Source organism: Cyprinus carpio, chromosome A3, assembly GCF_018340385.1.
Source record: "Cyprinus carpio isolate SPL01 chromosome A3, ASM1834038v1, whole genome shotgun sequence".
Classification (NCBI taxonomy): Eukaryota; Metazoa; Chordata; class Actinopteri; order Cypriniformes; family Cyprinidae; genus Cyprinus; species Cyprinus carpio.
Genome location: NC_056574.1, coordinates 32,236,305 through 32,258,267, shown reverse-complemented (window position 1 = coordinate 32,258,267; position 21,963 = coordinate 32,236,305). Strand labels below are relative to the sequence as shown.

Genomic DNA, 21,963 nt, shown 5'->3' with positions numbered 1-21,963 from the left:
CTTCTATTGGACTATTGAAAAATAACACCCATTCACTGCCATTATATAGCTTGGAAGAGCCAGGATATTTTTTAATGCAATTCTGATTGGATCCGTCTGAAGGAAGAAAGTCATATACACTTAGGATGGCTTGAGGGTGAGTAAATCATTGGCTAATTTTCATTTTTGGATAAACTATCCCTTTAAAGTATTCAATTTTGAAGCAACTCATTTGGTGCACATCATTCTCTTTCTATGAAACCTGTAAACCGCATTCAGCATTTCCTATCTAACAGGCACTTAATGCATGGTTTCAGCATAAAACCAAAACACTTTACTTTGTTCATTTGTTTTCCTGGTTTTATAGTGCATAATATATCGGTGCACATTAATCCAAATAAATAAAAGTGTCTTTATAATCTCAGCAAATTGTAATGATTTTCTTTTTTTGGCTGACATAACAAATCTCTCTTATTTTTCATCCACTTCCCTCCAGCCACCTGCATCAATAGCACAGGGCTTGTACAGGACAGGTGGCTCAACAGAAGCCATTACTTTAAAAAGAACCATGTGAAAGCACGTTTGGAGCAGGTCAAAATGCTTAATGGTGATCCATCTGTGATGTGGGAAAAGATTTTGTGGTCAAATGAAAGCAAAAAGGCTTTTATAGTGCAAAGTGATATTCAAAGTGATATAAAGCAAATCTAACACTACCCACACCTCAAAAACACCAGAGCATCATGCTGCCTCTCCTCAGCAGGAACTGGGCATCTTGTTAAAATAGAAGGATATATGGTGCAAGATACAAAGAAATGAGGCAGGAGAACCTGTTTTAGTAGGATAAAAGCATGCTCTGGATAAAAAGTATTTTTCAGCGAGGCAATGGTCCCAAACACAAGGCCAACTTAACATCAAAGTGCTTAAAATCGCCAATCTCAAGTCAAGATGCACAGGTACCTGTCAAACTGGAAACAAAGTAGTGTTTACAGGGTCTTAGGCTGCTAGAATGATGCACATCTGAAATAGAATTAATCACTGGACTCAAGTTTGGCAGAATAGTGGCATCAAATACATATGTGCGTACATGCATAAGCATACCAAATCACTGCTGCAAAAGGAGACTATTGAGTCAAAAATATTTGGATTGAAGAATTCTTAATTTTTTTAAATACTGTATAATGATGCTGAAATAAAATAATTCATTTTCATATTTTCACGAGATGCCATATTAATGTTGTGTGGGTAATTTTAGGTCTGACCCTCACGCTTTGGTTTCAGCACCATGGACAGGGCAAATCAACGGCACATGGCCAATAGAATGAGATGGGTGATAAAACCTGAAGCTATTTTCTGCTCATCAGCCACAGTTATTAAAGAAGTGTTGGCATCTCAACTGAGCATGAAACACAGATGGTGAAAGAATGCAGTGTTCTGTTATTTCTCACCTGCAGATGCAGAAATAGCCCTGAGGCGAACCAACCAGCACCCCACAACCTCCCAACAGATGCTACCTGGCTCCTACACATCTCCTTTACAGTGCCACAAGCACATTCATATTTCATTCAATCACTTTGTCTGCAATCAATCATTTTCTTGTCTTGTTTTCCAGTATGCTATTATAGTATGAAAATACAGCATCTTGTATTCCAAGATATTTTCTCAGAACATAATATTGTAATACCTTACAATTTCCATTTTTAATTGCAGTTAATTTGATATATAATTTTGGTGGTCACTACTTCATCCTATCACTCTGTACAACTGATTTCTCTCCCTGCGGAGACTCGAACAGAAGCTCGGGACAGCACTTGCTCAGACAGACTGTAACTGCCGTCTGGAACGATCCTGATGCATGTAAGCTCTCAGATTGACTGCAGGCCAGCATTATTAAAGAGTCAAACTCATCCAGAAATCTCTCCAGGACAAATCCCATCTGAAATATCAAGTGGTTTTTGGCTAGTGGGTTTCTTCCACTTAGATTCATACAGTGTTCAGAAAGTCAAAACTTCTGAAAAGCTTCCTTCCAGTATATATTAGTGAATCAGCTCAGCCAGTCTTCAGATATTTTGTCATCATTTGTTGAACCTCATTTAGTTTAAAATCTGAGTTTCTTTTTTCAATGAAATAGATGCTTATCAGAATATGAAACCTGCTCTTTGCTTCAGTTTCTGTTGAGCACTAAAACTGCTACAATGCATCATAAATGTGTATGAATGTGCACAAGTGTGAATGAGATTTGTGAGTGACATCATATGGACTACTTTACTGTTGATTTGATGTACTTTTTAGAGCTTGAAAACCAGGTGACTAACTGATGACAAATATTTTGGGAGAATGATCCCTTTAAAGGAATACTTTACCCCAAAATGAAAATTTGCTGAAAAATTTCTTACGCTCAGACCATGAATTTGTTTCTTCTTTGAACAGATTTGGAGATATTTAGCATTACATCACTTGCTCACCAATGGATCGTCTGCAGTGAATGGGTGCCGTCAGAATGAGAGTCTAAACAGCTGATAAAAACATCACAATAATCCACTCAGTGCCAATCCAGTCTATCAATTAACTTCTTTTGAAGTGAAAATTTGCATGTTTCTAAGATACAAATCTATTATTGAGGCGTTTATCTTTCAATTGTCGCTTCTGGCCAAAACACAAGTCCATAACCCATAATAACGCAGTTGCACTGTTGCCCTCTTACATCAAAATCCAGCGACATATTTGTTTTGAACTGTTTTTCGCTTGATAATGGTGCTTGATCTGTGCATACTATTGATTGATGGACTGGAGTTGTGTGGATTACTTGTGGATTATTGTAATGCTTTTATCAGCTGTTTGGACTCTCATTCTGACGGCACCCATTCTCTGCAGACGATCCATTGGTGAGCAAGTGATGTAATGCTACATTTCTCCAGATCTATTCCCATGAAGAAACAAACTCATGGTGCTTAGATGGCCAGAGGGTGAAATTTCAGCTATTTTTTTCATTTCTGTGTGAAATATTCCTTTAATAATGAATGAATATTTAATCAAAGTAATAAATAAACAGGGGCAGACCCACAACTCTACAACGTTTTATAAGCACACTAAATCTAGTGATGCCACAAATTGTTCTGCAATCTGAGAACCGACTGGGCTTTCTAGTTAGTTTTTATTTTCCCATCTTTTCTCTCACTCCACACAATCAACAGTTCTCACTTTACAGAAAAGATTTAGAGATTAAAGACAATTGAGAAAGACCAGGAACAATGAAATCATGCAGTATACATACATTGTCATTGATGCCTTTGTTGTCTTCGTACTTTGTCTCAACGTGGATGGAGAACTTTGGCAGGAAAGAGCACTAAAGAAGAAGGAAAAAGTTAAAAGTGTCAAAAATTAGTTAAATTAAGCAAAAACAGCCACCCTAGAAAGTATTGGATACTTAAAGTATTTGGCCAAAATGCAAGTCCATTATCCATAATAACACTTCCACAAAAAAATTAAATAAATAAAATCCATTCCCTGTTGTACTTTGACATCAAAATCCACTGATTTATTACTTTAGAACTGTTTTTACATGTAAACACTGCTTAATCTGTGCATATTTCTCTCCTGATTCAGACGAGACGACTTGTTCACTGGAGAAAGCATGTATTATGAACAGAGGACTTGTATTTTAGCCAGAAGCAACGGTTTAAAGTTAAAAACATATTAATGATTTCCATCTTACAAACAGCTTTTCATTTCAAAATAAGTTAATTGATGGACTGGAGTCCATGTGGGTTACTTGTGGATTACTGCTATGTTTTTATCAGCTGTTTGGACTCTCATTCTGACGGCACCCATTCACTGCAGAGGATGCAAGTGATGTAATGCTACATTTCTCCAAATCTGATGAAGATACAAACTCATCTACATTTTGGATGATCTGAGGGTGAGTACATTTTTAGCAAATTTTCATTTTTGGGTGAACCATTCCTTTAAGTAATTATTACCTTTGCATATGATGAATCAACAGACAATTAGGGAAAAATAACACCACCACAAACAAAATGCAACTGTTAATTCTATTTAGTCCAGTGACTAATTTCAGACATCTATCAAGAGGGGTCAAAGCCTCGATCCAGCCTCATTCATGAACACACTACAAGCATGCTCTCAGTAGATCTGGTGCACTGCAGGGCAATGCGCTTCAGTGTGATTGTGTTTTATGAGCCTGACGTTCTGCTGTAATGATGAGCTCTTTCCTGCCTCACTGGATTTACAGCCTCCCTGGCCTCCTCCTCTCTCCTCCCCACAAGTCCTGAAGCTGTAGCCCCTCTGAGACCTAACACTGCTGCCTGATTAGATTAAGAACTGCTCCCACAATCGCTATGGAGATCAATAGAAGCCGAGTTACGTAATGATGGAGGAAGTGTTGAGCAGTGGGGGAAGGGCAAAGGATCAAGGAGAAGAACAAAGAGCAGATCTATGGGTGCAAACCCTCAAGGCAATGTTGAGTTACAGCTCTGTTTCAAAACCTAGGGAGCTGTCTCGCTTTTTTAAACTGCAGCTTGCCAAGCTACAAGCTACTCATCATTTAAAAGAAGTTAAGCTATAGTCATGCTCTTTTGGAAAAAAAAAAAAAAACATTTTCCCTTAACACACACAAAAAAATGTATATATAAATATATTTTGTCTCTATAATCATTCAGCCAATAAATGAGTATATTTCAATGCTGCTCAAACAGAGTTGAAAAAGTGACTGTCACAAATTTCCATGTAACTGTTTCCATTTTGTGCTCATTTTTTCATCCTTTGGGATTTTCTCGTCTTCCACTGCTCTCATTTGAGCAGTTTGTATCCTGTTGTTCCTAGCATATGGTTGATTATGATAATAGTATTCCGATGAAGAGCTCTCTCATTCATCTCTAGGTACAGATACGGCACGCAGAGCCACTCCAAGATCCACTGACTGCCGTCCAGCTTAAGTTAAGCCTTAATCCTCCACCCGTCTCCACCGCTCATTTAAACCAACCTGTCATGTTGCTGCTGATGACTTTCATCAGTTTCCAGGCGGCACTCAAAAAAATATAAATTTTTTAATATTTAAATTAAAATCCTTATTTTAATATAAATAATAAGATTTATGCACCTGAATTGCACATAAAATTTCCATCTTTTTGTACTGAATTCACTTATAAACAAATAAACTTAATCTGTTCAATCCAATCGGAGAAAGTTATTTTTAAAAGTAATGCATAAAAATTTAACTAATTGAGTTACTTAGTTGCTTTTTATGGAAGGTAATCCATAACATTACTTTTTGTCACCTGGGCTGGCCTTGCTTATATGGTTTTTTTTTTTTTTTATAACAAAATTCCAAAAGTTATATTTTTGGCAACTGTAGGGGGCCCTTTCACACCGAAACTGAAATTAATAAGCCTCAGGCTAACACGGGGACAGAAGAGGTGTCGGAAAATAAATTGGAAAACAAAGTAACTAAATTACTTATTTAAAAAATGTAATCCATTACATTACTAGTTACTTGAAAAAGTAATCTGATTACGTAACTTGTATTAGTTGTAATGCATTACCCCCGTTCACACAGAACGCTGCTGTTTTCATTGTTTTTCTCATTTAAACATGCGCTAAATGCACACAGATTTGATCTCACGTCTTTTGTAGCATCTCATGTATGACACAGTGCTCTAAAAATGCAGCGCTCAAGTTAAAAGTAGTTAAACGTTTGCTTTTTCATTCCATTTTTACATGAAAAAACACATTCTATGTGAATGGCCCCTAAGGTCCCAATACCTTATACCTTCAATATATTCATAAGGTTCAGAGGAGTCCTGGGGCGTTAAAATGTATATTGCTCTTTCGAATAAGCACAAGGTTTTCCATGAAACCTAATATGGTCTCCAAGGAGCTTGAAGACACCTGGTCTGCCTGGTTTTCCAATGCACTCTAATTATATTGCAGCACAGAAAGGGAAAACAACAAAAGTGCATTCTGGGATAGCATAGCTATATGGTTGGTGGTTAAGGGGAATCAGCTTCCAGACACTGTAGCTCTGTTCTAAATCCTAAGGAGCTTGATGTGAACTGCCTACATAGACCAGATAATTGAAATAGAACCTGAAATAGAAATGGTGAGTGATTGAAAGCACTCTTAATAGCAATGCCACACTCCATACAAATAGTGCTTTTCATGTGAAACACATAGGACTCGACTCACTACTGATTCCAATGGAACTTGGTGTTAGCATGTTGCTATGCTAACGTCATAACACTCTAATAAACATAAAATGCATAAGACACACCACATGCCTTGTCAATTAAAAAATACACTACTGTTCAATATTAATACAATTTAAGACACACATAAACACACAATAATGACACAGCATTCATAGTTCAATTAAAGTCAAACAGATAGCAGTGCATTGTGGGAGATAAACACCCTCAGAGTCTCTGTCTGTGTTAAACATTATTAGCATTGAACTGCTACACTTCTAATGACCATCAACACAATGAATCTATTATGCTAACCAAGAGCATGAGCTATTATAAATGTCAAAGATAGCGTAAAAACATGTCTTTCTACAGAACTGGTAGTACAAAGTACCAACTGTTCCAATGTAATGCTGTATATTAAAATGTAACGTTTTAATGAAATGAGTGTGTTTAATAGCATATTCATTTTGTTGGAGCATTGAAATGGTCTCTGACATTTCGGATTTGAGTTTCAAGCACACAAATAAATAAAGGAAGAAGAAGAAGCCATACTCACTGTATACTCTGAGCCAATGGTGGGGGAGGAGACGGATCGAGAAGATGACGGGGAGAGAAAGAGAGAGAGACTTCATGTTAAAGGTCAAGGCAATAAGCACATGGCAGTCTTGAAGCCATTAACCATTCAATCACAGAAAGACCTCCAGTTCTACAGGGAATTGAAGTTCTTTCTGCACTGTATGTGTGTGACAAAAATATGTGCATGTATTTTTCATGGTGTGTGTGTGTGTTTATCATGCACACAAACATCCTTTCATTTGGTGTAATTTCTAAAGCATTTGCTCAATAATTGCTGCAATGCAGTATGTCAAAAAGATGCTCCTTAAGATTCAGACTGAAGAAACAAATCCATCAAGAAAATATTAAGCTGCTTCCAACTAAAATATGAGTCCTCTATTCATAATATTTCTTCCTCCGGTGAAAAAGTAATCTTACAGGAAAGAAATTTGCAGAGATCAAACACCTTTTATAAGAGAAAACAGTCCGAAACAAATATGCTGGTCAATTTTGTTGTGAGAGGACAACTGTTTAGAATCTCATTCTGACGGCACCCATTCACTGAAGAGTGATTAAATGCTACATTTCTACAAATCTGTTCTGTGAGGAAACACTCATCTACTCATCTTGGATGGACTGAGGGTGAGCACATTTTCCACCATTTTTATTTTTGGGTGAACTATTCCTTTAAGCAATCACAATGGCACTGTATGCTTGCAAGTAAGCAGCTGTAGTTACCGGTAATGGTGTAGGGATAATAATTCCACGCTTTCTCCGTCACATAGAAGATTTTGGGCACCACAGCTCTGGCCCAGCTGGGCAGCTTGCTGAAAGAGACAAAACAGGAAGGAAAAGTATTGAGAAGAAAGTGGAGAGTGCCAGCTCGCTGCGCCAAAAGCCCCGTCCCCCAGGCTGCAATAACAGTAGTAATGACAGACTAATAGCTGCAGCGAGGAAGCGCTGATGGCCGCTCAGGGAGGAAGATGCGCTTTCATTCTGATCTGAGATCAGGTTTCCTTAATCGCTGCCAAAACTCATCCTCTTTAAGAGCAGCTGCAAAAACGCCCTTCAGTCAGTCACTCAGCATCCTAATAGACAGCTGTGAATCTGAGTTGTGAGTTTGACTACTAACAGACAGCTCAGAAGCAGGATATCAGTCACTGGAGACATATGAATACCTCAGTGATTCTTAAGGAGTGGGACAAGTCAGGCTAGAGTTGTGCAACAAAGTGTATCCAGTATATGAATCTGTCAAATAAGTTCACATATTCAGACAACTATATATATATGTATAAAGTAGCATGGTTTCCATAAAAGTATTTAGCAGCACAACTATTTTATACATTGATAATAATAAGAAATGTTTCTTGAGAATAAAATGAGCGTATTATAATGATTTCTGAAAGATCATGTGACACTGAAGACTGGAGTAATGATGCTGAAAATACAGCTTTGCATCACAGGAATAAATTAGATTTTAACATATATTCATATAGGAAACAGTTGTTTAAAATTAATAATAATAGTTCACAATATTACTGTTTTTACTGTATTTTTGACCAAATATGCAGCCTTGGTGAGCTTAAGAAATTGTATTTAAAGAACTATTCAGTTTTCAGTGACTGAGTCAGAAAGACGACATCAAAATCCTTGCACATTACTACATGAAGTAGCTATTTTGTTTTTCCTATGTTGATAGCTACTAATAGTACATCCATAAGAGGAAAAATCTAAATCTTTACCAAATTTTTGAGTTAACATATAATAGTTAATACCTAAAATGATAGCTTTTGTGACACTGTTGATTCTCCTTTTCCAAAATATACATTTGAAAAATAATTAAACTCCAAGATTCTATTAAAAGATCTGTAGACTATTAAAAAGACCAGTACTAATATTAATATACAATAATTATTCTAAAATAAAAAAAGAATAAAAAAAAAAGAATATTCCTTTCAATTTAAGATTTGACAAAACTAAAGGATTTTAATTCTATTTAACTGTTATGCAGTACTTGTCATAAAACTACCAGCTCCAAAAAGTACAAAAAAGAAAAGTAGCTCATACACTATATGCAGTATAGAGTCTTCTAAACTTTGCATGAGGAACAGACAAAAATTGAAGTCGATATTCACTGATGCTCTTGCCCTTGTCTTGCCCACAACTGCATCCAGGGGGAGTAAATAACAACAGAATTTGGAGTTTTTGGCTCGTCAAACTTCATCTTTGATGCTGGACAGATGCAACTGGGAAACCAATGAAATCAATGGTGTGTTGGGGAATCATGATACATTTCCATCTTAATTTAATAAGCCCATGGAGATGAAGTTCTTATTACGCTTTTCCGCAGTTGTGTTCTGAATAAACCAGATGCAGAGTGGATGAAACTGGGACGGGTGCCAGTCCCAAAAGCCTGAGCAGCGGGAATAAATGAACATTTTATGCAGGCCTTGCACTTTTTGCTGGTGCATGACTCGGCACATCTGTGATGTAAACCTGAGGGATGCAAACCTCATCCTGGGGGCTGGTAAAATGCAAATGGATTTTCAGAAACGATCCTAGACTCACACCAAGATGTTCGTGCACTGCTCCATTTGCACTAAACCCAATTATATTACATTTATCTGGTGGACTGGTTTTGTTTCCCAACTCTTTCCAAATGCATAAACCCATCCATTTTTCATTCATTTTAGTCTGATGTCAGATGTTGGCATTCTAGATTTCGTCCCGAACCACGGCTACAGCTTGCATAAGCAGCATGGCACACACGAGCGCAAAAGCAGGTGGCCTGTGGGCGAAAAGGCAGGTACAGCTTCCCACAGCCAAATCTCGAATTCTACACGTGCAATAAAAGCGGGAGCTCAGCCGTCTCCCATCCCACGCACATCTCAACCTACAAACATACTCTCTTATTTTCTCTGTTCCTTCTTTTTTGTTCTCATGTGCGCTCCACTTTGACTCCTCCTCCTCATGTCTTTTATCCCATTTAAGTCTTGATTTATCTGTGCTTTATCATCTAGAGTTCACAGAGATTTGGGATTTTGAGAGGGAATTATTTTTAATCCATTTGATGTAACTGCTACTGTAGTTATTCTACTGTAAAAAAGGATACTTTTAGGCTCATAAAAAAAAGCAGTTGTTCACCCACACATCTGTAGACACTAATATAAATGCTGAAAATGTGAGTCATTTTTTATGAAGCAAATGCTGAGCTATTGAAGCACTCCTACTAAATGTAGTCTGAGCCTCAGACGCTGAGTCAAAGGTTAGAAGCTTGTTTTTAATGGGTGTGTGTAATTAAAAATACCACAAAAAAAAATCTGGCTCTCTGTAGTCATAATTATTTGTCCCACCAGGTGTATTTAAGGCTATGCTCACACAAGCAGGCCTATCCAACTCAAATCCATTTTTTTTATCCTCTGTTTGAACATGAAATACATTTGCCTGATCCAAGCCAACTAAAGTAGGCTGAATGGCGAGAACAACGTTTTTTGTTGTTGTTGTTGTTATTTTTTATTATATAATGTGAGGCGTTGTTAAAAACAACAGGAATTTAAAAGTTTGTAAAAAACAAATTAATCATTTAAGAAGTTTTAACTTCAGACCATCACTTCTGGCCAAAATAGGAGTCCTCTGTCCATAATTAATGGTGGATTTATTACAAACATGCAGCTTTTTACTTCATAAGACATTAATTGATGGACTGGAGTCATGTGGGTTAAGTATTATTGTAATATTTCAATCAGCTGTTTTGACTCTCATTCTGACGGCACCCATTCACTGCAGAGGATCCATTGGTGAGCAAGTGATGTAATGATAAATTTCTCCAAATCTGTTCCCATGTAGTAACAAACTCATCTACATCTTGGATGGCCTCAGAGTGGGTACATTCTCAGCAAATTTTCATTTTTAATAGACATGTTAAATTGCTATTATTAAATTGCTTTTCATACAGTGTATAATGTAGCTGTCAGTGAATGTAAACAGTCTAAACAAGTTGTCCGTAATTCCAGTCTCACTTCCATGATGGCTACACGTCATGGGGTGACACATATGCGTAATGCCTGCCTATGTTCGGTCAACGGGCTCATATCTTTTTGCTTAACTACGGTACATTACCTGGGCATTACACCCTTTCTGTTCCTTACACTGTTGTCTGAAGCAAAGTCAGATTTGGATACTCCACCCTAATGAAAAACAATCAGTGGTGGAACATGTATTGCTAAAGTCTCACGCATGGTGAACCTACGCAAGTTTGCCCCGTCACTATGACAACTAGTGTGGATGTGCTAGCAAAAGTGACTGCAGTATGAACAGAAAAAATAAACAGATCTCTCTACATATAAATAGCATTTTAATCAGTGTTTAAAAATCTGATAAAAAAAAAGTAAGCTGGTTATGTACAAGTAGAACAGTAGAGAGGCTTTTACAATTTTAGTATTATTAATATACTATTTTAGTAGTCACTAATTTTGAATTAGCTTTTATCATTTATCTTCAGCTTTCATTTTAGTTACAGTAGGTTATAATAATTTGTTACAGACTTTCTGCTTATATATTTATATATATATATATATATATATATACATACAAATAAAATTATTTCAGTTTTATTAATTTCAGTACTTTATTTTACACTTATTTCAGTGAGCAACATTTCTAATTTAATACGTTTTTCATCTTACATTTATATTTTACATCAGTTTTTTTTTTTTTTTTTTTTTTTAACCAATATATTACCAAATTTTACAAAAAATTCAGTTTTGGTTAATAACAACACTGGTTACGATGGTGAATTGGTGAGTTTTCTGAATCATTTAGCCAAAAAACTATCTGGATCACAGAGCAGAACGACAGCTCTGAATGCATTTATTTCTGATAAAATGACCAAGCATGAAAACAATGTGATAAAATCATTTATAGATTCACTAAACACATTCACAGAAGCCCAACAGTCCACCCAATCTTTTGCCCTTGGTCTTAACTAGTTGTTAGTGATGTCATGACCACCTCTAAGCCAATCATGACCTGCAGAGGAACAATTTAATCAGACTGGTCCTGGGGGTCTGATGTCTCAGCTCAATAAAGTGTCTCTCCAAAAACACATCTGCATGAGCGATTGATTTATCAGTGGCCAGAATGGGCAGGGTCTTGGGGGACGGTGTCCTGAACCAATTTACTGGCTATTTTTGGGAAAGTGTTTGGGTCTCGAGTCATGCCCTTGCTTATTCTTGTTAAACTAGCAGCCGCTTAGAGACTGAGAATGAATTGAAGATCTCCTGTGGACTGCATTGACCCCGACTGAGGCTCAATGTCAATGTACTAGAAAACATTTATTAAAGAGACTACTAAGACCAGTGAAAAGAGAGAGATTTGCAGATAGTAAACGGAAATAGAAAATGTAGCGCAGGGCCTTATTTTTATCCATTCATCAATTTGGCCAAAATAAACACTGTAGGTGACGTCAGCTGAAAAGCAAAGTCAAATATTTAACAACAGTGAAATCAAAAGTACGCACATTTGCAAAAATTATGAAAATAATTTTGTCTTTTCATAACATACTGGTGAATCATGCACAATAACACCAGGAACAATACTGTTTGGGTTTAGTAATATATAAAAAAAAAAAAAAAGAAATGAATACTTTTATTCAGCAAAGATTTTTAAATTGATCAAAAGTGACAGTATAAGCATTTATCATGTTACTAAAGATTTCCATTTTAAATAAATGCTATTCTGTGACACTGTAGACAGTCTGTTGGGAAATGTTAACAGAGAGCTCATTCTTGCTTTAGAAGCCTTGAGCATGCACCCAGTTCATGCAGTAAAAGCACACATGCTATAAAGTCAAGAGATTCTCATCACAAGTCGTATTTTGCACTCATTTCTACTTTGTTCCGTAGCTCTGTTCAAGGACACTGACATTATATGAATGAGCTTCCACTTTGTTGCTGGTCAGTTTATCAGATCTAAACCTCTAAATGTCATAATGAATGTCATGTAAAGCAACCAACAAGAGTTTGTTGTTAGACATGCATGTTTATATGTTGGATCTCTTTATGCTGATAGTTAAAAGGCATGATATGGTTTGGCTACGTGAGTGATGTTGTTAACAAATGATGTTTTATTTCAGATGTATAATGTCCATTTCCAGTCAAAAGTTTGGAATGATTAAGATTTTTTCATGTTTTTGCTCAACAAGGCTGCATTTATTTGATAAAAACACAGTAAAAACAGTAACATTGTGAAATATCATTACAATTTAAAATAATTTCTATAGCAATATACTTTCAAATGTAACTTCTTCCTGTGATGTAAAGCTGAATTTTCAGCTTCATTACTCCAGTCTTCAGTGTCACATGATCCTTCAGTAATCATTCTAATATATTGATTTGCTGCTCAAGAAATATTCATGTTCATTATTATCAGAGTTGAAAACAGTTGTGCTGCTTAATATGTTTGCGGAAACTGCGATACACTACCATTCAAAAGAATAAAGTAAAAAGAAAAGAAAAAAAAAAGAAAAAAGAAATTAATACTTATATTCAGCACGGATGCATTAAATTGATCAAAAGTGAGAGTAAAGGCATTTATAGTGTTACAAAAGATTTAGTTCTTTTGAACTTTCTATTTATCAAAGAATCCTGAAAAAAAAAGTATCACTGTTTCCACAAAAATATTAGGGTAAAGTTTTCAACATCGATAATATGAACCATTATTAATAATTGAGGACCCATTAAAATGAATAGTAATTAAGCACTAACTTTTGACTGGTAGTGTATGTGTTGATTGACTAGTGCAGTTGGAGTCTAGTATCACACACTTTGAACTGAAATACTTAGAGACTCTGCAGAGGTGTTTTGCCTTGACAGATAATTGATGGCAGTTGCTACTCACTTGTTGAGATAAATGCGTTTCTCAGTGAACTGTCCCTGGCCGTAGTTGGGGTCCTCATACGGTTCATTCTGCACCACCTCCACGCCCTCTCCTCTCTCGCTCTGCTCATGACTGTGCTTGCTGATCATGTACAGCTGACCAATCCTGTACTAGAGACACAGACCCAAAACAGTCAGGACCGCCATATTCAAATCTAATAAAACATGACAAAAGCCAAACAGTGGAAAACATGCTAGTCATCTGATGCACAGTCTGCATAAAAATGGCATAAGTTTTTCCAACTCATAGCTGTTGATTGATCATTGAGGTTCTTGGTAGTGATGCACTTAAATTTCAACATGGATAAAACTACAACAGGTAAACATGTCAGCTGTGTGGATTCCAGATCAGGGTTGACAATATCACTTTCTTTTTTTATTAATCTTGTTTATGATGAGCTGAGATCTTTTAGTCTGTGCTGTTTTCAGCTAATGTGTGCAAAAAAAAAAAAAAAAAAAAAAAAATCAATAAAACTTGTAAACCACACTCACCTATCCACAGGAAAGCCATTAATGTCTATAAACTCATTAGTTAGGAAAAAATCTGTCATTACAGCCCATTTTTAAATAGTTCAACAACAATGTATTTCATTAAAAAGTTAATATAAAACTATTAGTAAATAATTTGATTCATTAATTGATTATTAAATAAACTAATTTTGGTTTCGATTTTCGACTAAATGAAACCTTTACATCCAGTTTCGTTGTTTCAGTTAAAAAAAAAAAATATTTTGGTGCCTCACTAAACATCCCTAAATAAAAAGCAACCTGTCACACTCACATAAAACAATCCTTCACTTCTTTTGCAACACTTTCCATGATCCAGACAATTTCAGAGAAACAGAATCAAGTCATCGTGAAGAGAAGTTGTTTCAGTTTCAGATTTGTGCAGATTTTACGCACACTAATGATGTCACATTAAGATATATCTGATTTCAGATGTATTCACTCACTGATTAACTTTGGCCACTTTAAATGTTTGTCAAAATAACAGGCAAAGTAAAGCCGATCAAAACCATGTAAGATTACTATTTTTAGCCTTTGGTCCTCTGCAGGAATGACTTTTAGACCCTAGCAGATGTCAGCAGAAACACAGCACAGCCTCACAATCACGAGCGGGATCATGCTCTGCCTGATACAGGATGCAGTATCATAAGTTTTGGAGTGCATGACAGCTGTGACAGCTGCTTATCTGTGTGAACAGAACAGGCCCCAGGCATGTGTTCTGCTCTCTGCATCTCCAACCCAGCTACTGCCTCACTGGAGACACGCAAAGATCCTTATCGAGCCAGTCATACATGCGGTGTATGATCACAGCCCTGCAGCTCATGCTGTTATATTTATGTCAATGATAAGATATGACGTACTTTTTTTTTTTTTTTTTAAGCCTTCAGGCTGGCCAGATGCTGACTGTGTGTGTCAGCCGGACCATGAAGAACATCTCTGCAATCATAGTCAGGATAAACAGCTTAGTAGTCAAAATGTTCCAGTGAAAGCACACTAGCATTTGAACATCTCTAACTAGCTACTGTATACTACGCACTTTTCTTCTTTTCACTACGTTTCTTCTTTTCCTTTAGCACGACTATACCTATCTGAAAAGGAGCTTTAAATGTCTTTTTAAAATAATATTCAAGATATTTTTAGCCTAATGTATTTGTACAGATTCTGTTAATTACATCTTGTACTTGTACCTCCGGTTGAAATGTTAAAATGTTTGACATAATTTTGCACGGACAGAAGTATAGCAAGTGATGCTATTAGCCCAATCTCATTGCAACACTAACTAGTTAATGTAGTAACCAGCTAGTATAGTTATTAGTATTGGCTAATAAATAGTTTACACTAATGTCCATTTGAGAGCCCTTTGTGGCAAAACTTGGTATACTTTTGTTGCATTTTTAATTGTGTTGACACTTTGCATTATACAACAATGCAAGAAAATCAATCTTGTGTATTAAGTCTGTGATATATACTTAAAAAAAGTGTTCAGGGTTGATCACACAGAATTTGAGGATGTTTACATAGAAAAACAATGGAAAAGCAGCGCAGTTGAATGCAAAAATGATATGTTACCCTTACAGCAGTATAATTCCATTACTGATTCAATACTTGAAAAAAAAAAAAAAAAATCCTGTTTGGAACTAAATTTTGAGTACGAATTATTTGTCTTTTGTGATTATGAGAAAGAGAACTTAGGATGCTTTCACTCTTGATTCGACTGCCTAGTCCAAAATGACAAAACAAAACGACACATGTCTATTTGTCACAAATAAAATTTAAAAGTCCAAAAGAACAAAGGAGCCGATTTCTGCTGAAGACGAGTTAAAATGAGGTATAAATTCTCTCTGCTTGCCTCGTGTCAGTCACACGTCTCAGGAAAGTGAGCGTTAAAACATATTAATACACAATTTGACCAATTCATACCTCATTAATAGTGATTCACTTCTGTGATTTAGTAAGACTGCATTCACATCAGAAGCAAACCACTCTGGAGTTCACATCCGTACCTCAGACCACCCTTTTTAAGTGGACTCGGGTACGCTTTTGCAGGTGTGCACTAGGGCTGCACAATTAATCGAACACAACTGTCATGCACATTTTGTTAGTAAAGCCGGTTCTGTAATCAGCAGTAAATCATCATCACGTGCTTTCAGATGGAGCAGCATTTACTACACAGAGCCATAGTTCACTGACAAGTTAAGCAAAAAAATAAAAAAATAAATAAAAATCGCAAATGATTTTATTGCGCAATTATGAAATCGAAGAAATCGTTCGTGATAATGACAGTTGTTTGCATAGCTTATCAGTGAACTACGGCTCTGTGTAGTAAATACTGCTCCATCTGAAAGCATGTGAAAATACCACATTTAATAACATATTTTTACTCACTTCATAATGTCAGTCGAGTGTTTGAAATAAATCCTTCTGTGAGATGATGTGGCTTCTTAAACAGAATAAGGCACACAACATATTTCATAGTATTCTAAGCAGTGATAAAGGCATTATATTATAAATATAACTTTACTTTATTTTAATGAAAATGATAATAGTAATAACTCAGGTAAACCATATATTGTCATAATTGTGTGTTTATTAAGTGAAAGTGAAAGTGACGTGACATACAGCCAAGTATGGTGATCCATACTCGGAATTCGTGCTCTGCTTTTTTAACCCATCCAGAGTGCACACACACAGCAGTGAACACACACACACCGTGAACACACACCCGGAGCAGTGGGCAGCCATTTATTCTGCGGCGCCCGGGGAGCAGTTGGGGGTTCGGTGCCTTGCTCAAGGGCACCTCAGTCGTGGTATTGAAAGTGGAGAGAGCGCTGTAGATTCTCTCCCCCCACCTGCCGGCCCGAGACTCGAACTTGCAACCCTTGGATTGCAAGTCCAACACTCTAACCATTAGGCCACGACTGCCCCTAGTCACGTTGAATCAATAAAAGCAGTTAAATCTTCTGTTTATCCAGCTACCGCTATAGACATTTCCTGGGTTTCTTCTTCAGGGCGTATTTGGATTTTCAGCGCGAGAGCGCCCTCTGGCCTTCAGATGGAGATTTACTGCTGATACTAGAAACCAAGATGGTGGCGCGTGAACAGCGCGTGAACAGCGCGTGAACAGCGCGAGGCTCAGCGTCTCTCCAGTTTTTTCAAATTGCTTCTTATTTTACTAGTTATTTTCAACTCAGTTTTTCGACATAGCTTCACATTATCCTCTATCATATTTATACAAACATCCCTGATGCTTACAAAGCAACTCCCCTCCCCCACAGACTGGAATTTGTTTGCTTCTCGGGCCACACTGGACTCCCACACAGATGTTAATACCTACACCACCTCTGTCCTGCATCATATCAATGAATGTGGTGGCAAGGTAACCACCCATAAAGCAATTAAAATGTACCCCAATCAGAAACCCTGGATGAACAAGGAAATACGGCTCCTGTTGAAGGCATGTGACGCTGCTTTCAAATCTGGTGACCGTGATGCCTACAGCTTATCCAGGTCCAATCTGAAGAGGGAAATTCAATCTGCTAAATACAACTACAAACTGCGCATTGAGGACAGATTTTAAAAAAAAAACGGCCCTCGCCGCATGTGGACAGGCATCCATGCCCTCACAGACTATAAACCAGCAAACAGCACACCCCCAACCACCATTGCCACCTTCCCTGATGGCCTAAACTACTTTTTTGCTCGCCTTGATCGTGGAAACACAGAACCACCCATCAAAGCTGTGCTCACACCTGACGACATGCCGCTCACAATTTCCACCAGTGACGTGTGCTCCACCTTGTGTAAGGTGAATGCTCATAAAGCTGCCGGCCCTGACGACATCCCTGGCCAAGTGCTTAGGGCCTGTACAGAACAGCTGGCTGAGGTCTTCACCAACATCTTCTTTGGCCCAAGCCATTGTTCCCAACTGCTTCAAAACAACCACCATTGTACCTGTATCAAAACATGCTGGTGCAACGGCCCTCAATGACTTCCGCCCAATTGCTCTTACTCCCATTATTGCAAAGTGTTTTGAGAGGCTGGTCCTCTACCACCTGAAAACATGCTTGCCCCCTACACTGGACCCATACCAGTTCACCTACAAATCCAACAGGTCAACTGAGGATGTCATCGCCTCAGCTCTCCACTCTGCCCTGACGCACCTGGACAGAACCAACACATATGTCAGGATGCCATTCATTGATTTCAGCTCCGCCTTCAATACTGTGATCCCATCTAAGCTGATCTCCAAGCTCTGTGATCTTGGCATCAGCCCCTCCCTCTGTAAATGGACCCTGGACTTTCTCACAAATGGACCACACTGTTAGGATCAGTAACCACACCTCCTCCGTCCTCACTTTAAACACTGGGGTACCACAGGGCTGTGTGCTGAGTCCAATCCTCTACTCCCTTTTCACCCACGACTGCACACCTGTGCATGGCTCTAACTCCATAATCAAGTTTGCAGATGAAACCACGGTGGTAGGCCTGATCAGCGGCAATGATGAGACAGCCTACAGGGACAAGGTTCAGCATCTAGCAATGTGGTGTGCCAACAATAACCTTGCACTCAACACCCAAAAGACCAAAGAGCTGATTGTAGACCACCGGCGGACTAAGAAGGACCACACTCTCATCTACATTGATGGGGCTGAAGTGGAGCACATGGACCCTCAATACTGGACCCTCAATACTTCCATACTGTTTAAAAAGGCACAACAGCACCTTTACTTCCTTAGGAAACTAAGGGAAGCTCACCCTTCCCCCAACATCCTACTGAACTTTTACCGCTGCACTATTGAAAGCATTCTCACAAACTGCATCACAGTGTGGTATGGCAACTACATTGTTTCGGACCAGAAAGCCCTCCAGCGGGTGGTGAAAACTGCCGAATACATCACTGGTGTCAGGCTACCCTCCATCAAAGACGTCTACAACAAACGCAGCCTAAGTAGAGTGAGAAGCATCATCAAAGACTCCTCTCACCCCAGTCACAGACTGTTCACTCCTCTCCCATCGGGGAGACGTTATAGGAGTCTTCGTTTGTCGCACCAGCAGACTCAGGCACAGTTTCTTTCCCTCAGCGGTCAGCCTACTGAACTCCAATCTCAGGTGCTGAACACTGCATCCCGGATGAACCACCTTATGCTTAAAAAAAAAGAAAAAAAAAAAGAAAAAAAATTTAACTCAATAATAACCTGTCTGCAATCCTCACTCACAATGTTCTTATTATTCCCGCTGTTTTTGCACATTTCTGATTTTTTTGCACATTTCCTTTCACATTTCTACCTCTGGATGCCATTTGCACTGTTATGGTCACTGGCCATATATAAACTTATGCTATTTACGTACCTCATTGTATGATGCACCTTCTTTTTATACTCAATGTACAATGCATCTTCTGTTTATACTTTCTTTGCACCGTGTTGTATCATTTGCATTGAGCTCCTCCTAACTCATAACTTGCACTATATGTCATAAACTTAACGTATATACACATATTCTAGATTTATTTTATATACTCTGTTATTTGCACTTCTGGTTAGATGCTAACTGCATTTTATTGGCTCTGTACTTGAACTCTGCAGAGTGACAATAAAGTTGAATCTAATCTAATCTAATCACTGAACCATGCTTCACTGAAAGATATGCATGATAATCGCAGCTTCTGTCGAATCGCGATCTCGATTCCATTTTGATTTATCGTGCAGCCCTAGTGTGCATCCACGTTCAGAAAACAGCATTCAAATTATCCAAACTCCAAAGGTCAAAAGAGTGCAACATGACGCTGTCACACACTGACAAAAAGTTTCCAAAAATGTCTTGTCAATAAGGTAGCGATGTATGAAGCAGAGCTCACAAGTCATTTTCAAAGCAAGTGGCCGTCTGTTGGTCAGTGTGCTGAATTCAAGTGAGCAACAAAATTAGTGAAAACTGCTTGGGTAACTTTTTCGCCATCACACAAAAATTCCCAATCATGTGAATTCCTATTGGAATGCCTCGTTTTCACCCATGAAATTTTGCAGACAAAATCCCGTCATTTCGAAAGGAAACACACTATTGGGAATTTCACACAAGGGTGAAGGATTTCTCCCTATTTGCAATGGGATCGAGTTATCCACACGGCTGTGAGGCATTGACCAGCTACTTTGAAAGAAACTTCCATGTGAGCTGTGCTTGATACTTTGCTACATTAAAAAAAAATGCAATAATGGCTATTCCCAAACAAGTTTCCCAAACACACCTCTCAAATGCATAAATCATAATGTTTAACCTCCTCTCTCCCCTGAAGCATGCCATGCTCACCACCATATCCTTCGGCTTTTTAAAAACCATGGCTCTTTGTTTGATTAATGAGATATTGTCCTTATTGTTATCCTCTAAAACCCAATTAAAGCTGGAGAAAAAGAGAGAGAACGAGAGTGGCTGTGGGGTTCAAGTGGTGGTGAATAATTCATCGCTACCACTTTCACTTTGTGTGTGACGGACAGGCGTGAGGAGAGATGAGAGGACGGACAGACTGCATGAGACCGCATTAAGAGTCGGGAGTGAAATGCCATTTTAAAAATAAATAAATGAGGCAGGGATGGAGAAGCGCATGCTTGATCTTCTTTGATGGCAAACTTGAGTCTTTTTTTGTTCTTTTAAGCATGACTCTAGTTTCACCCACAGCAGCACTCTGTTACCTGGAGAGTGCCTATGTTTCATGGGAAGAGAGTTAGTTAATGGTGAGTCATTAGACTGTGCTGTCAGGCTGCTCTTTGAGAGCTCTTGAGGGCTGCCCTGATTGTGTTGGGGAGAGAAAACGGTGGTTTTGTTGATACTGAAAAACCTCTCTCGGGCGCACTGAGGAAAGACTTCAATCATGCGCACAGAGAGGTTCATGCACTGCAGTCAGCTGAATCTAGTGTGTCAACAGCACATTTGAAAGGAATGCGAGTGATGCGTCTTCATGCAAAACTTGCCATCAGGGTTTCCATGTGCGCAATTCAATGAGGATCCGGTTCTGGGTTGTCATTGCTAGGCAATGCAATTCAATGCAAGTCAACATTGTATTCTCAGCATTGCAATAATGGCATCAGCTTATGTTTTTTTTTCAGTAGTCTATGGTATCTCTTTTAGGTCAACTACTGTCATGACAGAACAACATTTTCAAATCTTGACTTACTGTGAGTGGAGGAACTGTGAGAGAAAAATAATGCTACATTAATGTACATTTAAAAGTTTCACTACAGACAGATGACAACAGGATCCAACAGATAAGTGGGTAAGTTTGCGATTCTCAAATGAATAGCACTGAATAGCTGTAACCTCTATGACAAGTACTTTCCTCAGTTGCCTTTCTGATTGTTTCATTAGCGCCAGCACACACACACGCAAAAATCAGAGCCACTTGAATACAAACACTTTAGAAATGCTTTAAAACCCTCCCGGATTATGTATTGTCAAGAAAAACGCTATTGAGAAGACAAAATGAAAGACTGTATCTCGGGCAACAGGCTGTTGAAAGTGGGCGAGCAATGGTAACAGATGACTGTAGAGCCATTATCTACACAATACTCCTCAGACTCCACTATATCATTAAACCACGAGCAGCAGCGGCACATTTACATTCCGCCCATTCACTACTAATTAGAAAGCTTAAGGGATTCTGTGCCCATGGAGAAAAGGAAATTAACTGTGATCTTTTTGACGAGAACAACTTAAAGTGCTCCAGCTGTCTGTAATGACCATCTGGTAACTGGCTTGTCCACAACAGATTTATCATTTTGACCTTTGTGTATGTCTCT

General features: G+C 38.1%; 1 protein-coding gene across 1 annotated transcript in view; it reads right to left on the bottom strand.

Annotated features, from left to right (window-relative positions):
• The window catches only part of LOC109054934 (cytoplasmic phosphatidylinositol transfer protein 1-like), a 71,988-nt gene that overhangs the window by 8,141 nt on the left and 41,884 nt on the right, over positions 1-21,963 (bottom strand). The window contains exons 2-5 of the mRNA XM_042730482.1: positions 13,632-13,780; positions 7,473-7,561; positions 6,736-6,743; positions 3,251-3,322 (exon numbers count right to left, since the gene is read on the bottom strand). Coding sequence (XP_042586416.1) covers positions 3,251-3,322; positions 6,736-6,743; positions 7,473-7,561; positions 13,632-13,780 — 318 coding nt within the window. The remainder of the gene's footprint in view (positions 1-3,250; positions 3,323-6,735; positions 6,744-7,472; positions 7,562-13,631; positions 13,781-21,963) is intronic.